This window comes from Coffea arabica, chromosome 3e (genome assembly GCF_036785885.1).
Source record: "Coffea arabica cultivar ET-39 chromosome 3e, Coffea Arabica ET-39 HiFi, whole genome shotgun sequence".
Classification (NCBI taxonomy): domain Eukaryota; kingdom Viridiplantae; phylum Streptophyta; class Magnoliopsida; order Gentianales; family Rubiaceae; genus Coffea; species Coffea arabica.
The window spans coordinates 33172495-33193529 of record NC_092315.1 but is presented as its reverse complement, the minus strand read 5'-3'; the positions used below and the strand labels follow the sequence as shown (position 1 = coordinate 33193529).

The following is a 21035-nucleotide window of genomic DNA, read 5'->3' as shown; positions in this document are numbered from 1 at the left end:
TATATCTATTCTATTTCTTTTCATGCATTTTCTTTATATTACTTTATTATCTTAATTTCCTAGATATTTTTATAAGTGAATCAAGTTTTTAAATCATTTTCTTGGTATAAGTTAGTACATGTTAAGTTTGAAGTGTATTATGGACGTAGGACTCGCTAGTGCGGTAAGTGCGGTAAAATTTTGACTACTAGATGGAGTTTTACATAAAGGGATATTATTTTACAAGGTGCTAAGGGATAATTAGAGGTTAGGTAGATAGATTAGTTTTGAAAGACAAAGAGATGAGCATAAACTCTAAGGTGCCATTTGTCGCGAAACCGTTGGAAGTTGGACCTTTGACCAAGACCATGCTTTTTTCTTCTTATCTTGACCAAACCTTTCTTTTCATCGTTTCTTCTTCTTGTAAGCATCATGGATGAAATTTTGAGAGAGAAGAGGGAGGAAAAGCTACATTTTCCAGCCATGATTTCTTGCTCAAACAAGAGAGAAAACATGCTTGCTCTATAAACTCTTGAATCAAGCTTGGAGAGGAGCCTTGGAGGAAAAACTTTCTTGAGCTTCTTGGTGGCTTTCCTCTTAGGTTTTGATGGGAAAATGAGGTAAAAGTACTAGCAACCCACTAATCTTTGAAGATACTTGAGTTTATATGATTGTATGTTGGATTAGAGTCATGGAAGTTAAGTTTTGTTGAAGACATCTCTTGTTTCCCAATTATTTTTTTGCTGCTAGCTTTATTCCAGATTTGCACTCACCACTTGAACTGCATATTCGTCCATGATAAAGGCCAAATCAATTCTTGCTCAAAACATGAAAGTTGTAGGGATTTGAGTTAGCTTTCTACCCAGAAAATTGCAGCTAAACCGCTGCTGTGTATCCTGTGAAATGACTAAAATACCCTGACTGCCCAAATGCCTTGTTTAACCAATAGCTTTCAGTTTTCACTGGGATTTCAATTGTTGACTATGAAAATGCATGATTTGACTTTGGAGGTCTTCATAATAAATGTAGGCCTATGTCTTACTTCAAAACGCCATAAGATTCATCTCAATCCGATAAGTGTAGCTTCAATTGCGATTAAAATGCCAAAAGGTGAGAGGAACTTGATGATTTTAGAATTTCCATTACTTGACATGATATTTGTGATCTAGGGCTTGGACTTGAGCAAGAAAACTATCTATGATGGATGAGAATCATGAGCTGTGGTTGGTGAGTGATTCCAAAACTATTTCCAAGTTACTTTTCGAACTCTTTCTTGCACTGTTTACTCGATTGCATATCATGTGTGCTTGCGTGTGTGTCATGCAATGATTTGGCTCAAATGACTGCTTGGAAGTCTTGTGCTTAACACCAACATCTCCACCTTAATAACACTGGACTTGCCTTGAATGTTGGAGCACCGATGGCTTCCTTGTATTGTTTGACTGTTACTTGATTTATTTGAGCGTTGGATGTTTAAGTACAATGATTTCACTAACTCACAAGAGCAATAAATTTACATTTGATCACTGATTCATGACATCATCTAAATACACTATTGTGAAACTTATTTGATTATTGATTTTTACTAGACACTCGCTGAGCTTCTAGCTCACCCCAAAATATTTATTTCTGTCGCGCCCCATTTTTTTGTAAAGAAAAATAAATAAATAAATGGTTTAAAAAGTGAATTTTGATTTAAAAGGGAAGTAAGTGAAGAAAATGGAATGGGTCTAAATGGGACTTTGTAATGCGACGATTTGACCCAAAATAAGTTAAAAAAGGGTTTTTGAATGAGAATCGGAGTCGCCACTTGGTATAGAGTTAAGGTGTACCAAATCACCTAAAAATGAATTTTTGGAGGAAAAGATAGAAAGAAACCCCTTTTAAACGACTCCTAGTCTACGTAAACCAAAGAAAAAGGTTCGGGAGTCACATTTGACGAAGGGGAAGGCAAGGATAAAAATCCAAGGCACCCCTTCGACCTATCGAAGGCTAGTTGCGTGATTTAGTCAAGGATTTTCTTATTTTAATCAAAAGATTTATCACATTTGGACGTACTATATGAATGCAACCCTAGACCTAGGGGATATCGAGGGGTTGAAATTTCCCTTCAAAGCTCGAATGATGCAAATCACATTAATTGTGATGCCCAATAATGACTCTTTGGAGAGGTCACGAATAATGCAAAAATATGAGACTCTAAGAAAAGAAAAGAAATAAAATAATTATATAAATATACATGTCTTAAGGGGGTGCATCATGTCGGGTACGGAGGAACTAATTGTTTATCTCAATTCATATCTTTTGATGATTACAAAACAAATGGATGGTACTAATACTCTTTGAAGAGACCCTTTTCAGAAATGACACTAAACAGGTCTGTGGACTCAAAGCAAAAGAAGATAAAAAAGGATGAAAAGTGCTGAGGAAGTTGTCGGACGCACAAAAGGAGAGTATCGGACGTCCGACATCCTTTGAGTATCTTCGGACGAGTGAAGAACTCAGACTCGGACGTCCGAAGAAGACAAGCCAGGGCTTCTACAATTACTGATCACGATCGGACGCTCAACACCTGAGCATCGGACGTCCGACAAGCGTTGCTGCACTTCGGACGCAACACTCTGGACGCATCGGCCGTCCGAAGGAATTGAAGAGGAAATTCTAAGTGTGCATCTTACCCTCGGACGCATGGTGATAAGGGATCGGACGTCCTAAGAGATTCAAGAAAACTTCCAGAACTCGCTGATCTCGTTCGGACGCATAAAAACTGAATATCGGACGTCCGACAGCACCAACGGCTAGTTGACTCTTCAGTTGTCTTCTACCCGTTGACAGCATTAATTGAAGAATTTTCTGGTCTCCTATAAATAGAACAAAGTCAACCACCTCAGACTAACTTTGCACATCATGTCTACATCAGATTGTGAGTGATTCAAGTGTTAGAATACTCCAAAGGAACATTTGTATTCTTAGCTTGTGCAATTTTCTTGTAGTTTTTCAAGTGTGACACAGCTTCTTCAATAGTGTAGCATTGTGAGGGTTTTTCGATTGTTTGTAAAACTTCCTTGCTTGACCAAGTGTGGTTTGGGGCAAGAAGGAAGTGATCCTTCCCTTGTACACAGGATATTGGTTGCAAGATTGTTCAACTTGAAGTAACTTGGTATATAAAAGTGCTGTTCAAACTCCAGTAGAGTTTGAAACCTGGTTTGTTTCACTATTTTCGTTTACAGCTTTTCTATATAAACTGTTCTCCTCTTCATCTTACGAATACCTGTGCTTTCTTGTAATCTGATCCATTGGGTGGTCTTTGAGAAAAGAAAGGTAGGCTTTGAAGAAAAGTGACCTATATCTTAACTGGTTTTTTTGAAAACCTAATTCACCCCCCTCTTAGGTTGTCTTCGATCCTTACACTAATGTTCGTGACTCAATTTTCCCTTTGATAGAGGGAATACGAGCGTGCTAAGGTTAGAAAAGTCAAACTCGTCCATATCCTATACTCAAGGGGTATCCCTAATCTAATCAAGCAAATGACCTTAATAGCTAGAATGAAATGCAACCCTAAATGTGCAAGGGAAAGGGAGTAAAGGATCATGCAAATATGTAAAACTAAAAATAGAAAAATGAATGAAGATGTATTGAGGGCATGCAAGTATGTACTAGCGAGGGGCGGCCGGGTTTAGCATTGGACTAGCCCACATCTATGCTCTCTCACAAGCATTGGACTTGCAAGAGCTCGAGGGGACAATCATGACTAGCATTGGACTAGCCACGGTTACGTGCATTTGCATCCATCATACACATATATAAGTAATGTGCACAATTAAAGCAAGTAGACATATGAGCACGTAATTCACATAACACATAAGCATGCATATCTAGATGCCAAAACCTAAGAAAGCGGTAACACATAGCACGTAAGCATGCAACACACATAAGGCGAGTAAAACAAATAAAGCCCTAACTATTACATTCGGGGGGGAAGCCTACTACAATCTAAGAGGGAAGGAATTAAATGAAATGATATAATAGCCTAACTATTACAATTGTGGCATTCAAGTGCCTTTCAAATGATCAAAAATTGAGCTAAAATAAAATAAAAAATACTAAATTAAAACAAATAAAGCGAATAAATAGATAAATAAAATGAAAGCATTCAAATGGCATGCAATTGAGCACGTAAAGTCACATAAGGCACATAAGATCAAATAAAGTCAAGAATAAAGGATAGAGTGTACCTCCCTTGATTTGAAGCCCTAATGGAATGAAATCACTTATTTATTCTCCAAAATAAAAGAAAAGGTCAAGGTACCAATTTATTTGGAAAAATTAAAGAAAATAGGCAAACACAAGCTCACTTGGCGACAAAGCCCTTAAAATAATGAATTAAATGCAATTTAACAAAGCATGGTGGTTAATTGAAGCAAACAAGCAATGGAATTGCAAAATTAAAGCTGCCAAGGACTAAATTGCACATATCAGAAAATTTTTTAGGGTCTAATCACAATTTCCATAACTTTGGGGCCAAAATAGAAGGAAAGATAAATTTCAAGGACCAATTTGTAACTGTAGCAGGGATCCAATTAAAAGAAAAACTAAATTATGTGAACCGTAGTACAATTATCCAAGGATCAAAGATCAAGACGCACAAACCATGGAACGGACTAGGCCTAGGGGTCAAATTGAAATTAATTCGGGACCTAATTGAAAGAAAGAAAAAAAAATCAAATGATTCGGGCCATGGCAGCGTTAGACAAAACATTAAGGGATTGGAGTGTAATCTCTAACAGATTTTCATCACTGATTTTTTTACAATTTTGCAGCATAGGCAATCAAGACAACATAGGTCATCTCAAACCCCAATCATCAAGTTCATTAACTCATTCCATCAGGACAAGAGACAATCCTTTGAAGATCAATCAAAGAAAACCAAAACAGAGGAGCATGCGATCAAGCCATTTTTTATACTTCTTACGAATTCATGCCAGACGGAAACAATATTCAATCACACATCAAACATTCGAACCCAAACAACAACAACTTGTAACTCTGATCAGCGAAATTTGACCAAGATGCGAGCTATCGAGACCCAGTGAAAGAATGCAAAACAAGAACGAAAGCAGCGAAAATTTTTGGTAATTTGAACCAATCATCATCTTCTCCAAACAGGCTCAATATCAGATTACACAATCGTCAATTTCGTTCTTCTTCATTGGCAGAAAATACCAGAAAGTTCAACCTCACATCTAGTCACTTCAGGACAGAAAAAAGGAAAACTCGCACAAGCTTCATTTCTCCCAATTTCAGTATGTAATTCGAATTTGTACAAGAGAAAGAGTAAAGAAAACAGGCAAGGCGCCAAAGAAAACAGATCCAAAATTTTTCACAAATTCTGTTTGAACTAGCAGAACGTATGCAAAGCAGATATCAATGCGTCTTTCAGGCAAAAATCTCAATGGGGCATTTCGTCGAACACTAGACGGGCACACATAATTTCAGCTAATCCCTGCTCAAACGAATCCACAGCCCGCCCCAAAATTTTACCAGCAACCCAAGACATTCAGCCCAATCAACACATATAACATGTACAATCAGAAAAATCATGAACAGACAACACAAAAATTTGCCACCACAGTCCACGGCAAACCTTCTCCGAAAAAAGGACTGAAACGTAAAAGAAAAGGTTGACTTACAGCGGGCTATCACAGGGACAACGTACGGGCGGTAGAGGTGGAGTCCGACGTTGCTTCACCGGCTTCATCTTTGCTTTGGTTTAGGCGCTGCAGCGGTTGACTTGGAGCGAGAAGCAGCAGCTCTGGTGGTTGCGTCAGTTGGAGGCTTCTTCTTGGCAGTCACTGCGGCAGTTGCGACGGAGGAGGAAGTCGACGAGTGGGGGACTGGCATAGTCGGAGGCGGTCCACCGGTGATATGAGGCGGACGTTGTTGGTAAGGTCTGAGGAGGGGGACGACTGTGGTTTTTTCTGGTTTGGTTTAGGATTTGGAAGGGCAGAGACGGTGGTTTTTTCTGGTTTGGTTTAGGATTTGGAGGGGCAGAGACGGTGGTGGAGGAGAAAGGCTGCGGTGAAGACGTTGGGGAGTAACGGCAGAAAAGGCTTGTGTTGGAAACGGGGAAGAGCAGAATGGAAATGAGGGGTTTTGTGAAGGAGTTGCTTGGAGAAATTGGGGGGAATTTGAGGACGGAGGATAGAGAGAGAGCGGTGGAAGCGGGTTGCGGTGGTGGGCAATTCGGCGGTGGTGATTTGGAAATTTTTTCCGGATGATTGAAGTTGAAGCCCCTTCCCAATTTCCAGATTTCTCTCTGCTCTTGCTAAAGCTCTCATGCCCCAAAACCTAGCCGCTCTTTTCCTTTCATCAGCCCTCAAGACCCCCCAGATCTTCTCTCGGCTGCTAACCCCCAAAATCCCCCAAATTCGCAGGCTTTTCTTTCTTTCGTTGCCCCTTGCCCTTTTCTTTCCTCGTCCGTCCGCCTCCTCTGTTTTTCTCTCAAGGCCGAAGCTCCCTCTCTTGCTCCCCTCGTTTCTTTCCTCTCTTTTTTTTTTTAGCTTCCGATGAAGCACTCTGTTCTTATTTTGATTCACCTGAAAACCCCCTCCCCAATTTTCCAGATTTCTTCTTGTTCTTCGCCTCTGTTTCTTTCTTTTCTTCTGTTTTTCCTTCTGCTGCCTTTCCTTTTCTTTCTCAGCCGAAACTCCCCTCAGACCAAGCTCTCCCTATTTTCTGTTTCCCTTTTTTCTCTTTTCTTTTCTCCTTTAGCCGTCACTCCCAATCTCTCTGTTTCTTCGTTCGCCTCTTTCGTAGCTCCTCCCTCTAATTGTTCCCCCCTTTTTTGTTGCTATCTTCTTTCCTTTCCACCCCCCGAGCCTGTTTCCTTATCCCTTCTTTTGTTTAATTCTGGCCGAATTTTTTTTTTTTGGCTTGCGGCTGTTTTGCCTTTTAAAGGCACTTCACAAGACTAAACCTAATATGAAAGTCCAAGATTTCAAACCCCAAAGTAGGCTTATGTGTTTTATTCTTGTCCTTTTGATTGACTTTTTCTTTTTTCCTTATTTTTCCCTTTTTTCCTTTTTTCAAAAAATTAGTGCAAAAACTCTTAATTCAATTAAAGTAAGACAAAAGACACGAATCAAAACAAAAAAAAAATTCAAATAAAATAAAGACCTAAAATCGAAACAAATAAAATAAAAATTAAATTAATTAAATGATTAAAGTTTGAAATCAAAATTTGGTGTCTACAATTTCCTCTCCGCAGGGCTCGAGGCAAATGAAGCACTTGTATTAACTTATTAGTGTGATCGGATGGACTATCTCATGTGTATTTTGAATTTGATTCACTTGTGGTATGTAAATTTGTGGAGGATTTGATGTAACATTTGAGTTTTATATTATAATTTATTTGAGAACTGTAGTGAGTCCTGGCGAGAGTTGGGCAGACAGTCCGCCAAACCCTTTGGTTCGCCTTAGGGGGAGGTGGGGTCGTCACAAAGTTCATTGTAAACTTTTCATTTGTGAGTGAATACTTCAATAGTGTAGCTCTGTAAGGGTTGTCTTGAGGGATAGTAAAACTTTCTAACTTAACCGAGTGGAACTTGGGGTAAGGAGGAAGTGAGCCTTCCTTTGTACACAAGATTGGTTGTATTTCATCAACTTGAAGAAGTTTGTTTGAATTGATCTTCAAGTTCAAGAGGAGCTTGGTAGTCAATTGATTTGCAATTCCTTTCTTTTCATTTACTTATTGTTATGTTGTGATCCTTAAATTGCTTATCTCTTCTACGTATCTCAAGTGATATTATTCATTCATTGATTGATTTATTGTGTGATCACTTAGAGAAGAGGGTAAATTTCATATTGAGCAAAAAGTGCCCATAACTTGATTAGCTATTTAATAAACCTAATTCACCCCCCCTCTTAAGTTGTTTTCGATCCTTACAATTTTCAACCACTCCTATAAGATATTTAAGTGACCTATTAGCTAATTGTAAAGAGATGTTGGTTCATTGAACCTCACTCAATTTCAATATTTTTGCCACATACAAAGGAATTGATATCACACTTAAATCCCGTAGTTTGTTTCGTGGTACTTTGTTTTTAATGTCTTCCGCTACCAAAATTTTTTTTGTTTAGGAATTGATATTATTTATTTCTTTTGAGTGTGAATTAAATCCCTACATATAAACATAAATTCTGCTGACGTAAAAATCACCACACCTCTCCATCCCCTATTCAAGTTGGCCAGCAGTTGCTTCAAGAACCACTAAGATAGATTGCCTAGTGTGGAGAGCAACAAATCCATTTTCACCAAATTTCGAACTACGAAAACTCTAACCAAACTCCACAAATTGATGAAACTTGCATTTTTGCAAACGCTGGGTTTCATATACAAGTCAAGACAAACTTTAGGGAAAATTTAAAAGTACGAAGATTTAAAATTCATAATAAGGGTGTAGATTTTGAGAAATTTGCAAATAGGGTATAAGTTACTGTTTTCAAATTAAAATAACTAATAAATTTAGAGCTAAATGACTAAATCACCCTCTTAGCAATTTGGCACCTTGTTACAAACAATATGTAGCTTAAAGAATGAAGGTGTTCATTTGGTGAACAATACAACTTTATATTGGAATATGCAGACTTCAATTGTTATGTGCATATATGTCAATTGTTATTTGCACATATGTAAACCAAATGTGGAAAAATACAAGTGTAATAAATATAATTGTGGACTTTAGGAATATACGTGTACATTCAAGTGACCACATTTAAATGAATTCTAGTGATCAAGGAACACTTTATGTATGTGCAAATAATGGAAACAATAGTTATTTGCAAATGTAAATTTTATATCAAAATGGTTTCATACTTTAAAAATTAATCTGTTAAAAAGTTTATGAAAATAAAAATGTATAAATGGGTAGTTTTTTGGGTAGTTATCCATAATTATTGGTGGTTACTAGCATAATTTGATATTTCTAATAAAAGTAGAAAATAAAATTTTTCAGAATTTGGCTGGACCATTTTATCCTTGCCTGTAAGTGCAAAAGGAGTAACTTCAAAAGACAACAAAAATTGTTACACCATAAGCCTTTTCAAGTTTTGTGCTAAAATATAAACACCTGCTCAGTTTGAACGAGCATGCATTTATACGCACATACCAGTGCTCTGACGTGCACAAAGGAGTAATTTCCGGATTTTGCCTCTTAAGATTATTTCATTTACAATTTTTTTGAACAACCCAGTATTCTATTCACCAATTTTCGAAAACTTACACCCTTGTGAACTTTGAATCTTCCTATTCCCTTTCCAAGTTTTCCGAAACTTCCATTAACCAGCTCAGTCAACTAATTACACTTCTTATTGCTAAGTTAGCAAACATTAGCAAACCGTCGTAATCATCAGATCGTTAGATCACAGGTATACTTCTGCTCAATCCCTCAAATTACCATGCTATTATTTATCTCCATGCACCACCTACAAATATGTTGCTTCACTCCATTACGCAACAACAGCTATTCACCCTATGTTAACAGAAGCCATAACGCACGCATAGTAAAATGATATTCTCAACTGAGCTAGAGTTCCCAGTTTTAGAATAGAAAAATCGGAATGTGATGTCTGCTGACACCAGTCTGCATTTGACAACTACGGACACGCATGCGTGAGAAACTAATTGTCTCCATGCTGATGATAGACAGGATGGAAATCTAAAATTTCAGAGTCATCTACATACAACAGGCCTACCATTTCGGGTAAATATATAGAACAATGGAACTGATTGTATACATGAAGCTGACATTTTAAACGAATATACCCTCCAAAAGTTAATTTTCAACTAAAATTCAATGCACTACCTAGATATAAATAACATGTAGATGTATCTATAACCACCCCAACGAGTTCGGGGAAGCTTAACTAGGTCCCTCATAAAGATTCTGAATAAATGCCAACATGTCCGATAAGAGTTTCAATCAATCCTTCGATAATGAGGCACTCGTATCCGAAGCATTATCAGTTTGTGCAGGAGTTGGCAGAGAACCTCTCAGTTTCAAGTCACCTGTTTGTTGCATCGGATGATCCTGTTGTTGGATTAGAGATTGTGGCAGCTGGTGCTGCTGAAACTGGTGCATTTGATGCGGCTGAAACTGGTGCTGCTGCTTTTGAGAATTAATTTGGAGCTGTTGGAACTGTTGGGCAGTTAGCAATGTGTGCATCGCATGGTTACTGGAATAATATTGGTTGGCTCCAAAGGAGGGAGGATAGTTCATCATAGGTCCCCCATTGGGAATTTGTCCAGTTAGCACCTTCAAGTGTTGAATTTCCTCCTTCAGTGCATCATTCAGAGCTGTGCAAAAGGTCAAGAGATGGCACACTATCAGTGAGCAGCTTCTTTTGAAAGAGTTCCAGAACTAAAGTATGTCAGCAAGGAAACTATGTGCAGAGATGTCAAAATGCATTCAGCGTGGGTAACTGCCCTCCACAATATCACCTAGTGAAGTAGGAGGCATCAGGTAAATCATTTGCCCCCTGATCATCAGTAATTCAGCATGTCAAGATTGTTCCTTTATCCAAATCACTTCATAAACATTATAATGCCTATGGAGCTTAACTTCATTCCCTATATATGTAACACATTTGGCCGACACCAATTTGCTAATTCAGCTTGACAAAAATGCTGTATGGCTACATACAAATGGTAAAAGCATTTGAGCATTTTTTTTTCCATATGTTCAAAAGATATCTATTGCATCTATAACCAAGATGACATTTCAGACAGAAAAAGCTCAAGAGTTTGGATCACATTCCTTGCTAACATTTTTAGATGCAAGGGCATAAAAGTCTAACCAGAAATTCCCACGTGCAGCTTTACAATGTTTACCACAAAAAATTTCTCCACATTTTATCGCCAAAAACATTTTTTTATGTAGAAACAACTCAGGATGACCTTGGATCCATTTGCCTGCAACTGTAATCTAAAATGAATGTACTAATTGTTTTCCTCTTAGGGCAGTCATTAATGAGCAAACAAGAGACAAAGAAAATATGGTTAGGTAGCAGAAAGTTTTTGCCAATTCATCATGGTAAATATGCATCATTGAGTAAGAAAATCAATATCAATGCAACACTCTTTCCAATCGAAGCCAAGAGAATATTGTGGCTAAGGTCCCCCCCAAAATGCCACATCCTTAGCACCAGAAGAAAAAGGGGAGGTGTAGGGGAAGAAAAAAAAGAGACTAAGGATCCAAGACGAGGGGGAGTATCATATACATATTGCACAGCAAGCTTGACAAATTTTGGAGACTGATCATAATAACAAAAATCTATGGTGAAGGTAGAAGGGGAATTTTCTGCCAGTAGAACCAGCTCAATAGCTTCCAAGGGCCCTCTAGAATATGAACGAGGATAAATCAACAAAAGAACGAAGAGGGCCAGAATGGAGGACATGGGTCAAAACAGTACAAGGAAAAACCATTACCATCCTGCAGGTGAACCTGTTGTTCCATTGTCTGCAACCGCAATTTAAGTTCACTGTTTTCAGCAGTCAAACCATTTGTGTCTCTCTGTTGAAAAGCAAAGAAGCAAGTCAATTATGCTATTGGAGTAATATAAGCTTATCAATGTAGAAAAGGTACCAGAAGAAAGCAAAGGAAGATGCTCACTAATTAGTTGTGAAACTAGAACCAGTATCACAATAACTAAATTGAGTACATCATCACCTAAGAGTATGCCTTGTGCACATCCAGTATGGCACCAGCCTTTGCATGGAGTTACCCAGTAAAGAATGGGCCATATTTGTCCAGTTTTGCAATATTATGATCCCAAATTATATTCCAACTGTCAATCTAAATCCATGTTCTGAAATTTTAGAATTTTCTGATCCCACCTTAGATTTCAAATTCGATATCCAATTTCTTTCACAAAAGTTACCCACTACCATCTCACGATATCTTTCGCAAAAGCATAAGGGATACATTTTTTTCTCACTGCATGAAGCATGCCTTAATTTGGACCTTTACTTCCTAGTGATACTGTTCACCAGAACTGCAAAATGCTGACCACATAGGTGCTACTGTGGTCAAGACAGGCCAGGCAATGACAAAACTTAAAGACACTTCCCTAAGACAGACTGTACCAAAGAAATTAATATTCTGCATTTACAGAATGAGTAGTTACAAGAAAATGGATACGAAGGCTGATTGAACAACTTGTACAAAGAGGTTCAAAAACTTGAGCATAGGGTTGTTCAGAGGCTAGTGCAGATAACAGAACAAGGATAACAAATGATTGCATTCTACAAGAAGTAGAAGATTCTTTAATTGGGGATTAAAGGTAAAACTACTAGGTATCCGAATTAAAGTAGGGTTCATGGTTCTTTGAAGATTAAAAAATGGGAGCCAGAATTAAAGCCATGAATTACAAAAATGCCAAGATCGATTCAAATCAAGAACTCTGAACAAGTGACAAATCAACCCGTTAGACTTAGAAGCATAACAATCAACCAACAACAAAATTTTCAATGTAAATCAAGCTTCAAGACCTATAAATTGACTTTGAAAACCCTCAAAAGTTAATTGCCTGGTATTTTAAAATAAAAATAAAAAGTGAAACCTAAAGTAACAGCATCACTATGCTTCAAAACCCATGCATGGTACCAAGAACAGTAGCATTCCCTTTCTTCCTTTCTATGAATTTCTCCACTTAGTCAAACAATAAAACACACAACATCATGAGCAACCAGGCATACGGCAGATTGACAAAGACGCTTTCTCTCCCCCCCCCCCTCTTCAAACATACACACAGACAAAGATTAAGACAGACACATCCAAACAGGAACAAACAAAAAAATTCACTTATTTAAAACATGAGAGTAAGTGAACACAACCTAATCAAGCAATAATGAGCATCAGTGTTATGTGATTGTAAACCAATAAAGAGGCGAAACTGGACTAATCCCCCATCAGCCCCCACTGCAGCAAAGAAAAGAAGAAACAAAAACAAAAAGGCCAGCATGCAACTTCAAACACTCTATACCAGTATTCTGAGGAACAGAAAGATGACATTACCTGCAACAGAGTAAGCTGCGCAGACAAGGAAGTTGCTTCTGTTTGCAGGGTCTGGACTTTCCTTTCAAGTTCTGCAATATATCTCATCTTCCTTTCCTTTGATCTTGCAGCTGACTGTCTATTAGCCCATATCCTGTAATATGATAGTACAAAAGCTCAAATGAGTAGCATAGATGGATAATCCACCGTAACAACTAAGTGCTCAATGAAAATTTGGGCCAAAAAATTCAAGACTTGTCATCTACTTCTGCAATAAGGTGACAACAAAAACCAAAAAAGGAAAAATCTTCAACCTTTCAGCAAAGCAAGATTCAGGTTTATTCATTATTCCAAAAACAAGAGTAAAATGCAAAAAGCTCACATCTTTACCTGTGGCACAACTTTTAAGGGAAGTAAACTCATTTACATTTATGCTTGATAACATCCTTGGTATTATAACAAACATTCTTGATATTATAACACTTGAGATTTACACTTTCAGCAATGACTTGTAGCAAACATCCTTGATAACCTACTTTGCCACTAAAGAACTAATTGCATACATCAGAAGTTACTTCAACAAAACTACAATTTTCTGCATAAACTGTATTATCAGGTCATATATATTGCAAGAAATTATGGCTCTATTTGGATTGGCATGCTTTTCAGATACAATGCTACAGTAACACACTCCAAAAACAATCTCAAGTACACCTAACAAAAACACAAAAACAATAAAAATAAAAAACATAACAAATCCTACCACCTCTTTCTTCTTCCATCCACAACTGCAACCACCCTTTACCTCCTCCCTCCTCCACCGCCCTTCCCCCCTACCTCCTCCTCTCTCTTCCTGTTCCTTCCTCTTCCTCTTTCTCCCCTCCCCTCCCTCCCCCTTACATGGCAGTCCCCCTCAGACGGGGTTGCTGGCCCCCCCTCCCTTCCCCTCTGGTTGCAATGAGTCACGACCAATCACAGGGCTGCCAAGGAATGGGGAAGGAGGGGAGGGGAGGGGAGGGTGGAAGAGGAAGAGGGAGGAGGAAGAGGGAGAGGAAGAGGGAGAGGGAGGGGAGGGGGAGGGGGAGGGCGATGGTGGCAGTGGATGAGGGAGAAGAGGGGCGATGGTAGGTGGTGGTTTGTCATGGGTGGTAACGGAAAATTAACAAAATTTTAAAATTACCCCAATAAAATATTAAATTTTAAAACCACCCCAAAATATATCTACAGTGAAAAGTTTTTGAAATACGATGCTACAGTATTGTTTTTGAAAAACATTCCCCAAAACACCTAATTCATATGGACCCTATGGTTTACAATAAAAGCACGCTGTCCCTGAGATCCTAGCAGTTAAAAAAAATATATAGTTGCACCTAGGCACCATGTTGTTTCATGTTCTGATGCTCCCTTCCAAATTTACAGGGGTCTGAAACCCCCATAATCTCTTGTTTCCCTCTCTCTTGTTGCTGCTATACAAATTATTCATTTAGGAACATATCCTCTTTCTCTTTAGTTTTATAACTGAAATTTTGAAGTTCTTTTGTGAACTACTTCTCTTTTCTATCTTTTTTTATTGTTTTTAATTTTAGTTTTATTTCTTCTTTATGAACTAGTTCCTACATGGTCATCTTATAAACAAACATAGATTTACTTGCAACATTTTTTCCCTTTTAAGTTGAGCACAAAAGCTCCATCAGATCTGCCCAGAGCTTTATAAAACGTAAGCAAGCAAAAGAAACTAGATCTGTATCTAACATTATGGTTTCCTCCATATATAATGTAAACAGATCTAGTACCAAATTAGTGTAAAACACAAAGCACAAATATATTCCAAAGAAGAGTAATTTAAAGCATGTGGATGCATGTGTGTATTTGCATTCTCCAACAAGTTATCCTTGTTCGACAACCATGCAGCACACCAACAAATCTGCACCTAAATTTCCTTTCACTTAACCTGTGGATGTATTGGAGATACATGTTAAGCATTCCTCTTTCGGCTTCTTTGGTTTTCTGAACTCTTATGCCATCTTTCGTTTTATGTGCCTTTGTTCAATGCAATTGGAAAAAAAATGTCATTGTACTAAATGTATGATGCAGCAACTATAAGCTCATTAGATGCAGATTTTAGGCCTTAGAAGCCTAAGACAAGCAACAGGATCACTTGCAAATGAGAAGCTAAATGATGCTGTCCACGGTAATATCTGTAGCCATCTTAAAAGTGACTTCTTCGAGTAGTTATAGGGTTCAACAGGCATATTGACTTCAGTTAGCTACAGAATAGCCATACTTCTATCTACCTCCATGTTAGTTATCCATACCATACTCCTATTTGGAGTAGCAGCAAGTGTTAGAAAAGTCCCAAGACTTTACTAGCTAAGGGTTTTGAATAGAAATCACAACCATGCATGGTGGCATATAGGAGCATTTATGACTTTCTAAATACCCTTGTACATAGCTTTTTAACTTACAGAAATGTGAGTAAGACTTGATGCAGCAGTTCTTGAGTTAATAGTTTAAGATGAAGGGGTGAAATCTTGATATGGCAATTGGAATGACAGGAGTAAAGAAACAGCTTAAAGAGGAGCTAGAACTAACTGATCAGGTTTACCAGGAACTACATCTAGTCACTCCTTGGAAGATTGGTCAGACTAGATATGACAATTGAAAACCAAATGTTAGTTCTGGGAAAATCCCTCTTCTACAATGGGCTCCATATCTTCAACATGGGCCGTTGGTTGATTTTAGTGCACTATGAACTAATTTCATAGGTCACACATTTTTGGCCTCTTAGCTGAAAGAGCTTCACATTTCAGTTTTGCCTCGAAGACTTCTACGGACAAAAGATTATCTAACCTAACTTGGTTACACAAAGGAAACTTAAGCAAGCATCTACTTTCAGACTAAGTCTTAGTAGTCTCAATTGGATCTAAAGGTTAAAGAGCTTAGGTCCATTAGGTATTGTTACTGAGGCTCCAGTATTCGGTATCACAACTTCAATTTCATCAAATCTTTCTTTACCTCCTCCAAGGCTCTTCAGCATTTCTTGTTCTTCACCTCTTTCACTCGAATCAATACTTAAGGTCAGTAGACTCAATATCCAGGGTGCTGAAACAGCCGCAAAATACTTTTATTTCTCCTGCTAACTGTAGAGAGCTTCACCTATACTTGTCCTACCATTAGGTGCCAAAATGGAATATAGCTATACAGTAAAACCTTGTGTAAAAAGCAAATGATGTAAAAAATCAAAATCTATAAACATATAAATATATATTATATTGTCATCTGTTTGGGTTAAGAATTTCTGTAGACTAAATCATCCTCTTTTAAATCACACTCAAGACTACTTTTGTAAAATCAAGAAGCAAAGCAATCAGAATGACAATTTGAAAGAATTACAAGCACAATAGTTTTCACCAAGAAGTGATATACAATAAGGCATCCCAAACACACTGCCACCAAAGATGCAACTGTCTGAAGACGTAGAATCTTCTTCAACATTATGCTAGATAACGCAATAAAATTAACACCCTACATGATTCCCTTTTCTCCATTCACTCATAAATCTAGATCTCGAGTAATGCGCTCACAAAAAAAAAATCAATTTCAACTGATGAATTAAAAGACTATATTCTCAGTAATGGTTGCTAGACATTGCAGTTTCTAAGAAAAACTTCCATCAGGAGTCCCAAACTGCACAAACCATTGAACAAGAATATATCTTTTCTTGATTTTCACCTATTTACTTCGGATCCTTGTACTTAAACTTTGGACACATGTTCTTCAGAATATGCACATTAACCTCTTCCACAAGATATTATTCAATTGACAGTAACACGCAATTTACAACACATTGGTGCAGAATACTGAAGACTTGTAAAAGTATCTATTGGACCTAAGCTCTAAAACTGTGAGATCCAAGCCACTAATAAGTCTCAAGCACATATGAGTTAGTAATTCAGTTTTGCTGCTTCAAATTAAGACAGCTTAAATGATTACTTGCATGGCTTGGACTCTGTTAATCAAACACTAATAATGGACTCCTTCAAATTGAGTGTCCAAACTGACATATTACTGTGTCATCCAAAATTGCTTCCTAGTGAAACAATATCAACTAATGGCTCATGCAATATATAACAACACTCTGACATGGCATGAAAATCATTGTTGGCAAAAAATTTGCAGGAATGATACTGAGCTGGCAGATTTGGTGTACATATATTCCCTTTTAAGAGAGTGATTCATGATTTTACTTCCCAAAATCCCAAGCTTACAGTTTACCTGAATTCACAAGAAATATGCATCATGTGCTTTCAAGCTAATCTAAGGAGTACCTATTACATTATCAACAAGTGAAAATATCAAACCAAAACAATCCAGGACCAAAAATCTTGGAAATGAATTCAGCAAACTAGCGAGTACTTAGATTGTTTCACGAGAAAGGCTTCATCTAAAAGAGAGAAAAGAGACTTCTAAGCAATTTTGAAGTGATAATCAAGAATAATGGGCCTCTTGAGAATCCAAAAATGATGGATATTCAAATGTTTGAAGAACAGTTTGTTAGTTCAGCATTTGTTAAGATGGAGACAGCTGTGCAGGGAAAGTAGTCTATTAGGTCGATCCAGGTAGAAATTATGATTTTGGGTTGAGCTAAACTAAAGTGCACAAATCAACTTTGGCTAACTTTAGGTATTTAAGCCCAATTTCACTGCTTCTAGCTAATCTTACTAGTTAGGTTTACTCAGCTGTGAAGTTTAAGCAGTGCGTAAGCATGCTCAGCCTCCAACTGTTCTATCCTAAATAAATATAAGCTGCATTAGCTGCAGAGGATGCTTAACTGCAAAGGTAAATCTCAGAAATCTAGGCAGAATTCCTAGAATTCCAGTTCCTTTCCTTACTTTCTTATCTTTCTTATCCTCTTCTTTGTTTCTTGCTTCTCCTTAATTTCTTACTCATTCCCTCTCCTATCATCTTCATTTTATAGATTCCACACCAAGTAACAAAATCCGAATCATTCTGCAGCACACCAAAATTAAAAAAAAAAAAATGTACTACTCTGACCTGATGAGAGAGGTGCATCTGGATAGCAGTAAATATGACGAAAGCATAAAAAAAATTTATGTAAAAGGCATTTCACAGTTTTCATCAACAACAAACAACTAATTCTCATCAAGACGAATCTAACATAAAAAGTTTCCTTTCCATGTGAGATTTGGACATTACCTAAACTATAGTTATTTAGTGGATTCCAATACTATAAGCTGCCACCGAAAATGATATACTGGTAAGACATAGCTTAACTTTTGCATCTTTTCTGTCACATTAAACTCCATTAAGGAGGGATCTAAATAACTAAGATATTGTTCCAAAGGAATCACCAAATCAATCATAACATAATAGTCTTTAACCTAATTATGGATGTAGTCACAGTAATCATTTCCACACATACAAAAAATGTAATCTGAAAGGAACACAGGATATAAATGTTAACCGGTTGGAACCTTTTTATAGGAGCATGTAAAAATAAAGGAATCATCAGCATGAGAAATTTGACAGACCTATCCCCCTGAGCAGGAGGTTTTGGTGGCAGGATATAATATTTCCAACTGACACGCAGTCTATTTCATGCAAACCACAAAGGAGAAAAAAACTAATGCATGTTACAATCAGCAAAATCTAATGTCAAAATGGGAACCAAAGTCAGTTGCTGCAAGGGAACTTCAATACTTACAACATAAAAAATGGCAAATAGTAACTCTTAAATAGGGGCATCACCTTTTTGCACGCTTTGGATCAATTAAAGCCAGCTCAGCAAGCTTAGCAGCAGACATTGCTTTTTTAGCATCAGCCTGAGATGGCTCTTCTGCACCTGATGTGAGCATCTCAGGCTTGATTGTTGTTGACCCATCCATGGACTGGCTATGCTGATGTCTAACTCGTGGCTTGTCACTAATACCAGAGACTATCTCACTTGGTGGTGCCAATGATGTGGATGCTGATGCTGCAGTTGATGATGAACCAAGAACTCCAGCTGCCAAAGAAGATGATTCGCCAACTTGGAAAGCAGAAGTAGCAGATGAGGAATTGAACTTATCCATGTCTAGATACATAGATAACAGGTCATCTTCAGTATCATCAGAGAATGAAGGCCCATCTAATCCACCAACAACTCCAAGATCACTATCAAAGCTAATATCATCAGGGAGGGTAAGAATCTCTGAGTGGGCTCGTCGATGGCCCAAATTCTTAGGCGGGTTATCAGGCATTCTGCTAATATCATGGCTAAACCGACTAGAATCAGATGACATCCCATGACCAAAATGAGTTGATTCTGAAATGCCCCCAGGCCCAATTGGAGGAAGAGTCGATGACCCTGATTGCTCTGGTTTCACACCATAACTGCTACCTGGTGGTGAAAAACTTGAATACCTCCCCGATGGAGGCAGTCCCCCACCATGGTTGACACTCTTATCCCTATCCATTGACCCAAAATCCCCAATGCTCACTTAAAACCCCCAAAAAATGAAGAAAAGCTTTTCCTCCCTTAGCAATTTTACACAGATTCAGATTCTTTTTTCCTTTTCTACGATACAAAAGATCAGAAATCCAGCACCAGGTGACACAAATTCCAGAATCACACACCTTTCAGCTGAAATTCAATTCAACAACTACTAGATCATTTTTCTTCAGGTCAAACCAAACCAAAGAGAAACTCTTCCAATCACGCCCTCAAACCAATGATTTCACCTACAAATTGATGGTTTGAAAACCCTAAATTACAACAAATTAAACAAATTCTTCATGAAACTCTTTTCGTGACTTCTTCCCGATTCAGCTGCCTCTTAAAATTAAACCCTTGAAAGAAAATGAATAATCACCCCAAAAAAAAAAGAAAAACAGAATCAGCAAACGAATGAATAGAACCCTAAACTCTGAGAATTCACAGAAACTAAGATCCCTTGAAGAAAATCATTTAGCCGTAAATCTAGTTCCTGCAGCAAATAGAAAACGCAAAATATAATGCTTCAAAAAAAAAAAACAACCCATACTTTTCCCCGGTGAAGAGAAAGCCAAAAGAACAAAAATGAGAGAAAATAGATAACAATATAGATATAATTAAAGAGAAGGAAAAAAAAAGACAGTTCTTACTGGAATTTTTTTAATTAGCGGAGCAGTTGAGATTAGATCTCCGGTGGAAAAGAAAAAGAGTTACGAGAATTGAATGGAACTGGAATAGTAGGATGAAGGAAACGGTGCATGACATTTGTTGGTGACTTATTTTTTTGGGGGGTGTTTGTAGGAGTGCGCCTGTCGGAGAGAGAAAAGAAACCTAAGAGCAACGAAAGGAAATTCTCTAACAGAATTTTTTTTTTTTCTTTTTGGAATGGATTTGTAAAAGAATACCTAAAACGTTTTCCAAATTAAAACCAACTTTTTTTTTAATCCCTAACACAACAAAATGAGTGATAACTGATATAGTAAAATTATTTCAAATCGGATGCAACACAAAAAAAAAAATTGTTATAGTAAAATGTTTTTAAAGATTTTCTATAGTGGATCGGTGGTCTACGCACAAATTATTATTCAAATGCAAACTCATATATGTTGATTCCGGCACTTGGACACTTTATGAATTTAATTTAATTAACTTTCAAAATAGTGGTGTTTAAAGAATTATTATCACTTTATCTCCTTAAACTATATCACTACTATCAGTTTACTCCCTAACGTTATCTTTTAATTACTTTACCCTCATAAGTAATTCAACTGAACATGTTAAGAAATTTTAGATAAAAATATTCTTTTATTTTAGAGCATTACTACATTATTATTATCACTTTATCCCTTTAGATTATAGTGATACAATGACTTTAGTTCCTAACATTATTTTCTAGATATTTTCCTTATCATTAATTTAACTAGTATGGTCGAAAATTTTTAAATATATTTACCCTTTTTTATATATAATTAAAAATAAAAAGTTGGAATGGCTATTCTTCTTTTTTTTCA

General features: G+C 37.3%; 1 protein-coding gene across 3 annotated transcripts; it reads right to left on the bottom strand.

Annotated features, from left to right (window-relative positions):
* Positions 1-9714: 9714 nt before the first annotated feature.
* LOC113736711 (probable transcription factor PosF21) lies at positions 9715-20417 on the bottom strand. 3 transcript variants are annotated; one of them, XM_027263784.2, is made up of 5 exons: positions 20175-20417; positions 18801-20017; positions 13053-13185; positions 11465-11549; positions 9715-10333 (listed from the first exon to the last, which is right to left on the bottom strand). In XM_027263784.2, the coding sequence occupies exons 2-5, from the start codon at positions 19505-19507 to the stop codon at positions 9960-9962; spliced, it is 1299 nt and encodes a 432-aa protein (XP_027119585.1). In that variant the 5' UTR covers positions 19508-20017; positions 20175-20417; the 3' UTR covers positions 9715-9959. The 3 variants fall into 3 exon arrangements, with proteins under 3 accessions (XP_027119585.1, XP_027119584.1, XP_027119586.1); XM_027263783.2 differs by having other exon boundaries at positions 18801-19880; XM_027263785.2 differs by having other exon boundaries at positions 18801-19772.
* Positions 20418-21035: the final 618 nt, after the last annotated feature.

Coding starts and splice junctions, on each gene's coding strand:
- LOC113736711 (XM_027263784.2), bottom strand. CDS start 19,507: ATGGATAGGGATAAGAGTGTCAACCATGGTGGGGGACTGCCTCCATCG. Junction 13,186..18,800: donor GATCCAAAGCGTGCAAAAAG/GTGATGCCCCTA, acceptor ATCATATTACAG/GATATGGGCTAATAGACAGT. Junction 11,550..13,052: donor CGCAGCTTACTCTGTTGCAG/GTAATGTCATCT, acceptor GCTTTTCAACAG/AGAGACACAAATGGTTTGAC.